Source organism: Enoplosus armatus, chromosome 1, assembly GCF_043641665.1.
Source record: "Enoplosus armatus isolate fEnoArm2 chromosome 1, fEnoArm2.hap1, whole genome shotgun sequence".
NCBI lineage: Eukaryota > Metazoa > Chordata > Actinopteri > Centrarchiformes > Enoplosidae > Enoplosus > Enoplosus armatus.
Genome location: NC_092180.1, coordinates 5,228,122 through 5,241,652, shown reverse-complemented (window position 1 = coordinate 5,241,652; position 13,531 = coordinate 5,228,122). Strand labels below are relative to the sequence as shown.

General features: G+C 40.2%; 1 protein-coding gene across 1 annotated transcript; it reads right to left on the bottom strand.

Moving 5' to 3' along the window:
* Window positions 1-2,351: 2,351 nt before the first annotated feature.
* On the bottom strand, window positions 2,352-12,147 carry pamr1a (peptidase domain containing associated with muscle regeneration 1a). The gene is made up of 11 exons (XM_070909501.1): window positions 12,042-12,147; window positions 10,950-11,111; window positions 10,470-10,595; window positions 8,943-9,057; window positions 7,972-8,189; window positions 6,130-6,342; window positions 5,823-6,017; window positions 5,381-5,447; window positions 4,913-5,139; window positions 3,974-4,314; window positions 2,352-3,183 (listed from the first exon to the last, which is right to left on the bottom strand). The coding sequence occupies exons 1-11, from the start codon at window positions 12,145-12,147 to the stop codon at window positions 2,611-2,613; spliced, it is 2,343 nt and encodes a 780-aa protein (XP_070765602.1). The 3' UTR covers window positions 2,352-2,610.
* Window positions 12,148-13,531: the final 1,384 nt, after the last annotated feature.

Sequence of the window (13,531 nt, the reverse complement as noted above, 5' to 3'; positions counted from 1 at the left end):
GCCTTGTCTCGAGTTGGGGAGTGTGGTGGGAGTGAAACTCACAGAACGCCGTATCTCTAATGATGCACATGTGGCCCAAGGCCAGCAGTTTTGCATTGCTTTAAGAAACTGTCACTTTCATAAAATGCATGAGTTGACTTGTTCTTGTCCTGAGATGTAAAGTCCTTAATCTTTTAATTCACTAACAGTTCATGTGTTTCTAGCATTTTAGGTGGATAAGGACCAGTCCAGCTTGTTTCAAGACTTTGTACACTGATGGTTTTCACTGGTAGGCATTTTGCAGGTATACTGAGTCAACCTACAATGAGCCTCAGGAGTAGGAGTAGGAATATAACCAAGCGCAGCACCAACCATTACAGTCATGCTTAGAATTGGGTCACAGCTCACTATAACAATTCCTCCCCAATAGCTTCATATTATACAGTATGTCTAACCTAGCAACCGTCTTCAGTACATGGAGTGTCGCTCAGCATCAACCTGCTGAATGACACTTGAGAGGATGAAGCTTTGGTCACCTTGAGGGAACTAATTTGTGTCGCAGGCACAACTGTTCTCCTTTACATTTTAAATTACTTGTAATTACATGTTTGCCAGTTACATGAATGCTCTAATGTTCACAAAAGGAAATTATTTCATGATGTGTTATTATCCACCTCTGGCATCTTTAAATAAAAAGTGCTCACCTGTGGAAGTCTTGTCTTCTTTGAATTTGTGGGATTTCCTGATTGGAGTAAATGTTCATTTCCTTCAAGTGTGCGTAGACTTAAAGCAGAATTAAGATTTGCAGAGTTTTTGGAGAGAAATCATACAGGTGTTGTGGCAGGTTCCTCCTCCTCTCCTACTCTAAGCTATAGAAATCCTTGCACCTCCCCCTTGCTACCTAAACAAACACCCTGCACATGCACAGTGTGCACAATGATGCACAGACAGAGGGGTGGGGATTTGAGATGAGAGGTCAGTACCTCCTCTCAGGTGTGGGTGGGGTGCCTCCAGGTAAAGAGTAATAGATTAGTAGACTTTCACCCCATTTTTAGCATCATGACATCAGACGGTAAGATGGAGACCTCTGCTAGTGCAATTAAGGCCCACAATGTCAACTCAAATGGAAAAATGATCAAAGGTTGTGAATACATTTGCATTAACAATGCATTACTAACATTTGCATGTGTTTACATATGTTGTTCTTTGTATGCTTTTTGGATATGCAGTAGAGTCACTAAAGTGTTTACAGTTGAAGTCTAATGCATTTTCTAGTGTTGACTTCTGTATAGTGGAAATACAATCATCAGTTGCTTCTTTCTGGCAATTCAGTTTGCATGTTGCACAGAGTACTGAGCTCCTCATTGTTTAATTGGCGGGGCTTAAAAGGTGTCCTGCACAAAGCCGCGGAGAGCACAGTGGTTGTCTGCGTCTCAGGAGTAAGAGCTAAGTTTAGCAAATCCTCTCAGTGTGTTTCTCAATGACAGCACATGTTGGACAGTCTGCAGAGAAACTCACGAACGCATAACCTCACATGCAAACACGTCACAGACACACAGGTACCGTGCATAGGTTTACTGTGACAGATGAACATGCAGTCCGTACGTGGTGTGCTGTCATGCACGTGCACACATGCATAGCTTGGAAATGCATGCAAATAAGGGAAATTATCTCTCATTGCTTTTTAAATGATAGGCTGTTTGAATGTGTGGTGCTTTTCATCAAACAAATAAACTATGCAAATGTTTAATTTGGAATCCAAAACCATGGATGCAAACTGAATAATAATTGTCCTCATATCAACATAGCATAAAATAAACACATATGCGCCTTACTTTGCAGATAAAGACTTATCCTTCTTGGAAAATATTTATCTCCAGGATAGTCAGAGGCATGGAAACTGGCTTTTGACTGTATTTTAAGTTTTATTATATCATATTATATTATATGGTATTATATTATAGCAGTAGGAACTTTATTTTCAAATCTAAGTTACAATGTTCCGAAACATGAAGTGAAACTCAGCAAAATTAGGACATAAACTCAGAATAAAGCATAAAGAATAAAGCACAGGTAATACAGCAGAAAATGAATGACAAATTAAAAACACTGATGACTGATGGTCAGCTAATTTTAAGTTTTAAGCCAGGGTCTAGAGACAGATAGAAGCACAAAGTGCCTAAAAATAAAGTGCATTTAAGAAAACGTATAGATTTCTGTCTTGCCTGAGGTAATGTCATCAACTTAATCCTATAATGCTGAGCATCAAAGACTCAAAATGGCAGCTCGAGGATTTCTTTATTTTTTAAAGAGCAATCTTTATCTTCACCGTACAAACATATGGTAGCATTGAAAGATCATGAGTGTGTATCTTAAGCTAGGGTTAGGGTTAAAAGCTCACATTGAGTTGTTTGAAGTGGACGTGGCCCAAATACAGAACAATAACATGCACACATAAGAGATAGTAGAGTGCCAGAAAAACTGTTCACACCTTACATGATATTGACACAAAGAGCAGGTACAATATTATCACAGCAAATGTTGTGTTCTCGCTGTCCGCTCCGTCTCCACCATTTCCACCAAATGTGAGATTTACAAAACTGGAAATAAATGACCATTTAAGCGAATAATCTACTTCATGTTTTTCTCTATCCAGTCTCGAAAGTTGGCTATTCGTGTCTGAACTGTGTAAGTCTCATGGTGGCAGTGCTTTTCCTTATTACTGAAACTCTCTAAACCAAGAAGCTGCCAGTCTGTGCTGGAGGTTCCCTGAGTCTCCTCGTGACCCGACAAGACACCACTTGCGAATGGAAACACAGCTGGCACAATAGTGATGCCTGGAACAACACTGGGACAAGGGCTTTGAGAACTGGACGGTTTCCAAATGACACACAGTGTATTGTCACTGATCACTGTGGAATGTGCTCCTCCTTGAGCAAATTCTCTTTCGCAGTGAGCAACATCACCCAACTCAACAAGGTTCGTCTGGCTCAAGGGAGTGTAGCGGCTCAGGTGCCTGTGATCGTTTGGTAAAATCCACCTCGCGGTGTAAGCCTCCTGCGCTGTCACTTCCCCTCCTCGCAGTCTGGGTAGACACACTGGCAACACACGCTCACTGATCTTGGCCTTGTCTTTTAGCTTGAGCACAGCCAAATCGGAGTCCGGCGCAGAGTAAAAATTTGGATGGACTACAATGTCTGAAACCTGTTGGAGCAGAAAGAGAGAAAGAATGAAAACTGGAAGTTTAAATACCTGAGAAAGCCTGATTACACTAAGAAGGTGCCAATGTTGGTTGTTTTTGGAATATCTGTCAAGATCTGATAATATGCGTCAAGATGCGCATATATTTAAAATCCAAATCAAATATAGTTGTATCCCAGTAAAGCTTTAAGTGCACATCTAACTGCCAAAGGATTTCTTCCTGTACCGTTTACAAACAAAAACCCATCCAGAAGATTATATCTATTTAATGAAGATTCCTTGCTTAATACTTTATCACTGCATCTGCTGTTTAGTAGATTTTGCATTCATGGGAAACTTTTGCGTGCTGCATGGCCTGAAAATAAAAAGACCATTTTAAGACCATAATAAGCATGGTTTTGGTCATTTACAGGTCAAAAGATGTTTAGGCTCCTAGGTTAAACATGGGATACATGTGATTGATAATTTCTTTTGATATACAATCAATGTTTTACCACCATTTAAATGAGTTAGGACCTTACATGTTGAAATATAGTCCAACAACAATTATCCAACAACCTTCATGAAACCTAAAAATCTAAGATTACTTTTTGCCTTTAAACTAGTTCAGTCCAGTTTTAACCTTTGCATCTAAATGTCTTTGGATATTCAAAAGATGTCTGGAGGTCCATTCTTGCTTGGAAATTATGTGACTCTCAAAACTTAACCATGGATGTTCTCTGCAAAGTCGTCTAATAAAAGCAAAAATATATAACATCTGATGTTTTTTTCTGACTAGTAGACTGTATTGTACCCTGAGGTGGTGCAGGCTTTTCAGCTGATCCTTGGATGTCTGGTATTGCATGCCTATGATAACCTTCACATGTGCTGGGTGAAGGGTCTGCTGCTTGTCCTTGTCTACCACACACTGAGCTGCCACCAGGATGCTACGCTGGGTGAGCAGAGCCCCGCTGCAGGCCAGGTACCAGAATGTGGATTCCTCTGACGCCCCCTGTTGGATAGATGGGGTTATTCCACGGGGCTTGTGGGTGCTGGCAGTGTGATTAGGAGGTGAGCGGATGTAGATGGCTGCATGCCACGGCCACTGAGTGTCTGTGAGGTTGCGTGGATTGAAAGTGTCGAATTTGCCACAAACTGTGGGAAGGTAAAAGTCAGATGAGAAAGAGTGCGTCAAAAATATATATAAAATATATATTATTCATATATTTCAAAACAAACTGGCAGTAAAAAGGTTTGCACAATATAGGTTAAAAACAAATAAATTCAGGGCATTTAAAGGATTACTTTGATCTTTTGTAAAATGCGCTCATTAGTTTTCTTTCTTGTCTTTATGTTAAGCTAAGCTAGCTGTCTGCTGGCTCTAGCTTCATATTTACCATGCAGACATGGCAGCGGTATCGGTCTTTTCATCTAATTCTCTGCAAGAATAATAATAATTGTATTTACCAAAATGTCCATGACTTTAAAGTGAGCTTATGTAACTTTTGCTGAACAGCAGCCAATGCGGGAATTATGGGATGCTGGTTAATTTTAAAACGTAGTGTAAAGGTGGCACAAGCAGAGAAGAGTCTTAATCTTAATTCAATGCTTTCTTATGGGTTTCTCCTGAGCTTTAACCTCAACTGAAGTAAGATATTTTGGTCAAACTACCAATTCCAAGGTCAAGAAAGAACTTTCACACTCAAGAGTATTTAAACTCCTCAAACTGGGTCTATACTGCTGCTGCTGTCACCTGGTGAGCAGGAAACATGGCGCCCACTCCACCTGCCAGTCTTCAGACAGGTGCGTCGGGAACTTCCTGTGTGGCGGTAGAGCAGGGAGGCACACCTATACTCAATGCTTGTGTAGACTGGGTGAAAGCCACGAGGAAGCTCCACGAAGGCCGTGTTGTCTTCTCTTGACTGTTTATCCATTGTAAGTGGAATAAAGCCAGCTGACAACAAATCGTGCATGTTGTACCTGGAAGAGAGGTGGAGTCTTTGGTCTGGATTCTCTCTGAGGGAAAGAAAAACAGTTTGTCTGAACATAACACCAAGACTAGCTGAGGCTGACATTAGTCATTAGTTTTCATGGCAATCCATCCAATAGTTGTTGAGATAATTCAGTCAGGACCAAAGTGGTGGGTGAAATATTCTACACATAGTGGCTTTAAGTTGACTAAATCATGTAAATACACACAGCACAGTGTCATAGTGGTTACCTTGATATCAGATGTGGCTTCACAACACTTTGTTGCACAAGTTCAGACACTTTGGGCTCTCGACATGCTGTAGGGGCAAATCAAGCAGATGACTGTTCACTTTCTGAGCCCACACTGCAGGAACAGTTACATTTCAGTCACATGAACAATTGTGAGCAGAAGGGTAAATTATTCAGAGTAAATAGGAACAATTATATGTGTAAAATATAAGGGACAAACATATTCATTACAAAGGCAAATTCTAAACCATTACTGATTCATCTTTATAAACAAATGGTCCTGTTTACTACACACCATATTGCTCCAATTGCTAAATTGTTACTTTTTTCACATTTCTGGGTACATTGGGGTTTCAGATAAACAAATCCTCACATAGTAATGCAGTGGAAAAATAGGCTACTTTGTGTGTTCCCAACCCGCATGTTATTTTGAAAACAGCTACCTCTGACACACTTGGGCGTCCCGCTACTCCAGGATCCATCAGAGAGGCAGGTACTCTGGTGGTTTCCACTCAGAATGTAGGAGTTTTTACAGAAAAACTCAATGGTCTCTGCACCTCCAGTTGTGTCAGGAGCAGGTTTGTGGTAGCCATTGAGCAATTTTGGTGGAGGGGAACACCGGACTCTGCTTGTTTGGCCTGTATGATTATGTGTTTGAGAGAGAAAAGGAAGGAACTCCCCCAATAAATGCATTATGTGGCTTTTATACCGTACACACACCAACAAGGAAGCCAACTGGTGAAAAGGTACCTTTGACACATGTAGGAACTGTGCCACTCCACGTGCCATTAGGCAGACAGATCCTCTGCTGGGCGCCAGTCAGCTTGAAAGGTGGATGGCACCGGTAGTTTACAGATATAATCTGGTCCTTTGGGCCATATAAAGGCAGCAAATATCCATTCACCAGTTTCTCTGGGAGTGCACACACTGGATTCTTGATGGCTTCAGCTGTGGAGAAATTGTCTGGAGATACAGTAAATGAAAGGCAAACCTCCACTGAATCAATAGCTAATGCAAAACTGAATAAAGACAGACAAGTGTTGAAAGTTTGCAGTTCATTGAATTCACATAAATGGTGCAAAACTGATGATAGATCGAGTTAGAGTCCTCTCATGCTGCAGTTGTTGAGATATTTTGTTGCTGTTCAAAAGCGTGACTGTGGTATTTAAAAATGTATTGTTGTCTTAGAAGGAACATTAGCTGAGTTACCTCATGCTGCATAATTATGGCAATCCTTGTTGAAACTGAAACAGTTATGGGATAGTGCATTATTTACAGTTTTCTTAGTGAGACCTAGATTGTGGGGAACTGCTGTACCAGAAGGTGGCAACATTGTCAAACACGCACTGAAGCCCAGACTCTGAGTTTTTGTTGTTACTCTATCTAGTGGGGCTGCTTTCCTGCCCAAGAATTTAGTTGACAATTGACACATTTAACTTAGCATTTCATGTATCTTAGCCTCCCATGAAAGCAAATTATTTAAAACTCTTTCACAATGATAAACAGTAGTTTTTGCTGAGATTACGGTCCAACCTAACTAAGAAAACATCCTGAAGATTATCTTACTTGAGCTCCAACAAAGGATGGTCTTCATTTTCTCTATACTTTGGATCTCAAGGGTTAACATATTTTATTTTATCTATCAGATGATACTAGTACTGCAATATAGTCTGCATAAAGAAAGAGATCACATGAGCAGGCTGCTTTTAAATCATTACTGTACATAGTAAAAATAATAATGGCCCCAGGACACTGCCCTGGGGGATCTCACAAGTTGCAAACATGAACATCTTGGAATTGGAACTGAAGGAGGAAGAAACTGAACCCCTTTAAGTATAACTACTACCTTCAAGTTTGGCCTGTTTTTATATTATCTTGTAGAGGTTTTTAACACAAACCTTATTTTCTATTTTCTATTATATGTTCAGGTTAGCTAGCAAGAGTTAATGTCCAGGAGGGAAAAGACTGGATAAATGGGATGCAAGTCAGATGCTTGATTTGCTTCAAAGAGGGCAAATGGAGAGGGATGAGTATGATAAATCTGTGCTGCTGACTGTCCGTCTCACATCGCTGCCCTCTGTAGGAGGCAACACACACACACACACACACACACACACACACACACACACACACACACACACAGAATGAAAAAAAAGGTCCAGGAGCAAATATGGTGCATGCAAACCAAGAGAGGTGCTGCATGCATGGAAGGACAGCCAAGTGTCATCTGTGTAGTGTATTCAAGTTGACGGTACATGAAGTAAATACGTAAAGTATATCATGAATAAGAATATATCAGAATGATACAATCCTAATCTTTTTATGTGGATCCCATAGAGGAAACCACCATATAATGCACCAGCTGAGCATGTGGACAAAATAAGAGGAACACCATACATTATAATGCAACATCGTCCAACAATATTGCTCTGGACACTGGCACAGCAAGAACACATCTTTTGCTTTTATTTTGAGGCAATTGTGTTAGATTGCATTATACTGTCGATTGTTTCTATTGTTTTGTCTACCTATTTTGTCTATATTTTGTATTGTGTTAGTAGCATTCACAATACTAACAATGATTGTACCTGCCTGAACTCTCCTGAAAAGTAAGAACAAAGCCATCAAAGTTGTTGTAGCCATCTGAGGTGAACAGGATGTGCAAGAGGTTCCCAGAGCTCTTTACTGGAGGAGGTAGCTGATCCCCACAAAAGCGGCCAATTACAGAGGCGGTCAGATCGTTGCCATCACGCACCTCCACATAGTCATAACGACAGTTATGGTCAGATTCCAGACTGAGCAGTGAAAACCTGCAGCATAACCAAAGAGACGTTATGTTTAACTGATTTTTGAATCCAATTCAAAAGACTTAACACCAGTATTTAGGTGTAGATCAGTATGTGGGCTCATGTAGGGCTGTCTATCCACTCTGCAATGATAGCTGAGGTGTGCAAGTCGTGCTAATGAGGGTCCTATAAGTAAAACGTCCGCTTTTTTGTCACATTTTTTCACATTTTGCACACTGAATAATTTCACTCTTTCTGCATCTGAGTCAGTTTTTGTCAATGTGCAGGCAATTTCCCATGAGATGGGACTGTCTATATGCACCTGACACTCTTTCTTGAAAAGCCTGTATTCAAGAGAGCAAACCCTTTCACAACTGTTTGTGTTTGTGAGTCATACTGAGTTAGTCTCCTGTGTGGCCAATTGCAGATTGAGGAAAAGTAGTATTCAGCGCACAAAAACAAATAAAAAAGCATATAATTTCGCTTTGCCTGTTGCAAAAGACAGGATTCTGAGTTAACTGCATTTACTGCACTCAAACATAACACCAGGTGAAAGAAACAGCATCTGTTCTGACTCTAGCATGACATAAATATTAACTCAAAAATTACAACTTCAGCCCCTTCATTAATCCTAACAGTGCCTGTGTTTATCACCTGAAGCCACTTTAATAACATTATCACTTGAGGTGCCTTTATATATGAAGAATGACCTTTTTCTTTTGCTTCAGACATTTACTACCTTTCCATGTTCGTTCCATGCATGTTAAAGTGACCCACCTCAGCTCGATGCTGCTGTCCCTCTCCACCTCCACTGTCCATTCACATCGGGCATTTGTTGGGTAACTCTCCAGGGCTATGTGACCCTGAGCCCGTTGAATGACGCCTCCACATGCTACCCACAGGAGAACTGTGATTACTTTCTGCTTCTACTGATTACTTGCACTGAACATTTTTACTGTTGCAAGCAGAAGCAGTAATGTGACATGCTGTGTAAGTGGGCAGATAATTTCCCAAAATTTACAAGATGACAGGATCCAACCAGCCACTTCAATAACCATGATTATAAACATCATGCTGGTATTCATGCTGGCATGTGTCCTTATGAAAACTAAAAAAGCAAAACAAGATATTGAAATCTCTACAAATTCATTTCTGTCAGTCCTCGCTACTTAAAGTGAAAAGGATGAGGGTTGAAATTAGTGTTTGGGTTGGCATTTAATGGTTAAAGGTTTAGGCTTTAAAATATTTTAGAATTCACAATCCTTTTTGTACACACTGTACCTTCAGCAAATCATTATTAAAATCATGCCAACTATTTAATTTGAATGCTTGGAAAATTGGACCTATACAGACTCTAAACAGGTTGTGTAGGACAATAGAAGTTGTACAATGGCTCCATGCCTTCCCTTGTGTACGTCAAACTGACAGTACATGACAGAATGGCATCCAAGTGACAATTTCCCCCCGGGCCAGAAAAAAATAAAGACTGGAAAAATGTCATGAGAGTGAATAACAGGAGTGGCACGCAGGTAAACTTGTTCGCGTTCCTCTATTAATGGCATAATGTTGCTGTGGGCAACATTATTTGGGTAGGTGGCTGCTGTAGCGCGATGCTGACAATTATGTTTCCAAAAGAAAAAAACAGAAATTCTTATCAATATGTCAATATTTTAGTGAATATGATCTACTACTAAACACCAGCAGTTGACTTTAGTCGTAGCTTGGCTGAAACCAAACTGAAAAGCGTTGTTGCCACCAAGTGTCCTTATGGTGTATTACAAATACTAATAATCATAGATACTAAAGAGGTTTATTTGAAGGTGATGGATTATGTTTGCTCCGTAAACGTTTATACCTATGATAAAAAAAAAATCACTCCAAGTAGTGTTTACACATGCTGCAAATATAAAGCTTTACAATACATTTAAGCTGTCACAACCTGTCAGCCCTCTAGACCTCTCTCCATCATTGTGGAACGACTCAGTTATCAGTAGCTGCAATTACCTTATGACCTCACACATGACTCCAAACTTTTCATTTCATATGGTGACATAGCCAGATAACACTACACTGGCCGATGTAAATCTCATAGACAAGAAAAACATAAAGCATTCAGCCAAAGCGTTGCATAGACGGTATATAAGAACACATCAGCACTTGGGCATGATGGAGTACAGCTGCTCAATTCTTCCTAACTGGGTACACCTGCACTGTGTGATCCATGTTTTTCTCACGCCAGCAACGTGATTCAGAATATTCAGCCAATTCTATGGCAAGATAAGGCCTTACAGCAATCTAACTCACTTTTACAGTCTCCTCCACTCCAGCCTTGGCGACACTCTGTGCAAAACTTTCCATTGACGAAGAAGTCGTCATTGGCTCTCCATGTTCCATTGTGGCAGGTTTTACAGTTCTCAAACAGACTGCAGCCTGGTAAGGACAAAAGCAAAAAGAAGTTGAATGTAACTTTAAAGTAATAATCCGAAACTTTTTTATGTCAGTTTGCAACTCTTAGTCACTGACTAATATAACACCATAATGATTCAACATATGCTGAACTTTCGTTGATCCAAACACCCAGTGTCTGGTAGGGTTTTCCCAGGAATCTAATAATAAATGGGAAGTTAAGTGTTTTATGTCTCCGCGAGCAGCAGCTGCTTGTTCGGAATAAACAGAAGAAGACCTCGGTAGGTAGCATGAGAAGCTACGGCAGAACAGACAAAATAAGCACCTCGCAGATTGTTACAGATAAAAGAATGTCTCTGAGCGACAATGAGAGCGTACCTGGGTGAATGATACAGGGGTCACACTCATCCAGAGCATTGCGGCAGCAGGGAACAGTGTAGCCCACCTTCGACCCTTTTGAGGGACACCGACACTGGATCAGGTGGTACTCACAACACGGACGACACATGACGCTCCACTCAGAGCTCGGGCAGTTGTCCCCTGTCAGAGGTGTGGAACCAAAACAATGGACAGAGGCATCAAACTTGATATACACCTACTGAAACCTCTGACTTCTGATATTTCTGTGACTCTAAGATGTTAGACAAGATAAAAGGTGAAAGATTACAGCATATATTTCTATCTATTACAAACTGTACAACTGATTCATCCCTACAGCATATTTCTGTTTCTACATGTGGTTATAGAAATGTAGTAAACAAAGCAGAGGTACAAATCTGTCCCTTCAGCATACTTCCCTGTTATCTGATGATGCAGATCAGACATGTGAACAACATTTCATGATGACTGGACAAACTGCTGAGGAGTGACATCTGTCTTGGCAGGTGATTTGACCCACAATGATGATGTGGAGCAGCTTAGGATGCAGAGACGGGTTCAAATATGTCCCAAAATCCCACTGAAAATGCCAGCTTTTTGCCCAAGCCCTATTTTGAATACTTGATATGTTATGAACATATGTACTGTATAATGCTATTCTCTCAAACACAGTAAACATACAACAGAGCTCAGGATGAAGGCTACAGCCAGCGGTTATCATCACAGGTTTAATTCTACCCATAGTTATAGATTTCTCTGCTAAATGAAATATAAAAGCTTCTCACATATTGAACTCTCACTATTATGTCCAATATCTACAACATTAATTGGCAAATGAAAGGGCTGTGTACAAGCTATACAACGAGAGGTTATGTGTTAGAGTCTGTAGCATGAATATAGACAAGTCTTAGCAGCACAAGTGACTCATCGTCATGAAATAACTCCACAGTGAGTCAGCAACTAAGTCAACAGGCTTTTTGTTAAAAGTTAGCAACGTTTTCACAAAGATGAGGCCATGTGATATACAGACTCTCTAATATTGTGTACAGTAAGAACATTTAATCAAAACTGCAACAAATGCCTTTTACTTACCATGCGGCCAAGTTGTTACACAAAAACAGAGATTCAGGAGGAGGTAGTAGAGTTTGGGGTCCAGAAGAGTGGGCATGGGCACTTTCCTTGTGAAGAAAGTGAGCATGTTGCCTGCCAGGTTCACAGCAATAAACTTCCACAGAAGTTCCACCAGCTCAGTGTTACCTACAGATTTTCCTGTCTGCTCAAAAATATGACGTAGCCATGGATGATGAATTCTCCCATGTCAGCATAATGAACAGCGATCCTTAACCCATTCCTTCCACAATCTTTTCGTTTGTGAAAGTTTGTATTTGCTTTGGAATTGCTCAGCTCAAATTAGTGCTCGGCAAGTAGTTTCTATGTCTCTGCTCTCATTGTGAGTCCAGAATGAATGCTACGTGCTGAATAGTAACAGGGGAAAAATACTTGCTGGCAAAGGAAGTGGAAAGTGCATTTGAGGGAAATAAAGACAAGCTAATGAGGAAAACAGTGAAGACAGTCCAGAGGAAAAAGAATTCCATCTGTCAGTTCACTGAGAGAGGTTTCAGAGGCGAATCTCTCCGTCATGTGGAAAAAATACACGTCTGCAGGTGCATCAAGCCAAATGTGTTTACTGATGCTTCATCATACACCAGCTGTCATGCCGTACATGACAATTTCACAAATTCTTGGAAGATGGATAACAGATGTCCTCTCTATGAAATGTTTATAATGTCAGCCTCCATAGATTTGCCAGGAGCAATGAGGCTGACAGGATCGTCACAGCCCATTTCAAGCCCAAGGTTACTTTTCCATTACTTAAGCCTTTACTTAGGAGTTTCCATGTTTTGATACCTGTTCTCATCTTCTCCATTACTGCAGGTTGTAAGCATGACTTCAACTGCTGTTTGCTGTTTAGAAAGACTATTGTCTTTTTTACTTTTTATGCTATCTAATATTATTATTATCTGATGTGCAAAGTGTAGTCTACATTTGTAAAGAGATGCTTGAGAGACTTTTGGCTTGCTAATTACTGTAAAAATGTATACATCAAATGTGCTTTGTTCTTGTTTTGGTTGTTATCATTGTTGGTATACACATATATTAATAGTACACATCTTATGTATCATCAGTATCTGTGTTCTTTCATGAGGAGAAATGCCTCCTACAGTACCTTAAAGGTCTTGCATGGAGTTCTAGCAGACATGGAACAACAAACAGCTCAATATTAACTCTCTTGGTTTATTCTCTTGGCAATTACCGTGAAAAAACCCCAAAACAAACTGGTCATTGGCTCACTAGATGTTTGACTTTTCTTTACAAGCTTGTATTTGGTGCTGGGCAGCTAGTGTGGAAATCTATCCAGCTTGAGTGTAAGCAACTAGCAGGAGGAATGGGGAAGAAATATGTGAAAATTATAGACATGGCAAAGAAAATGACAGCTGTAATTAGTGCCAAAGGTGCTCATACAAAGTACAGACTTAAAGCAGATATTAGCTGTATTTCAACCGGAATAAATTTAGAAATAA

Bases quoted from the DNA above. Each gene is read 5' to 3' on its own strand.
- pamr1a (XM_070909501.1), bottom strand. From the start codon at position 12,147: ATGCTCACTTTCTTCACAAGGAAAGTGCCCATGCCCACTCTTCTGGAC. The intron at 6,343-7,971 runs GCAGGTACAATC...CTGTATCTCCAG, and splicing joins TACTTTTCAGGAGAGTTCAG to ACAATTTCTCCACAGCTGAA. The intron at 5,448-5,822 runs GTAGCTGTTTTC...TTGCCCCTACAG, and splicing joins GACGCCCAAGTGTGTCAGAG to CATGTCGAGAGCCCAAAGTG.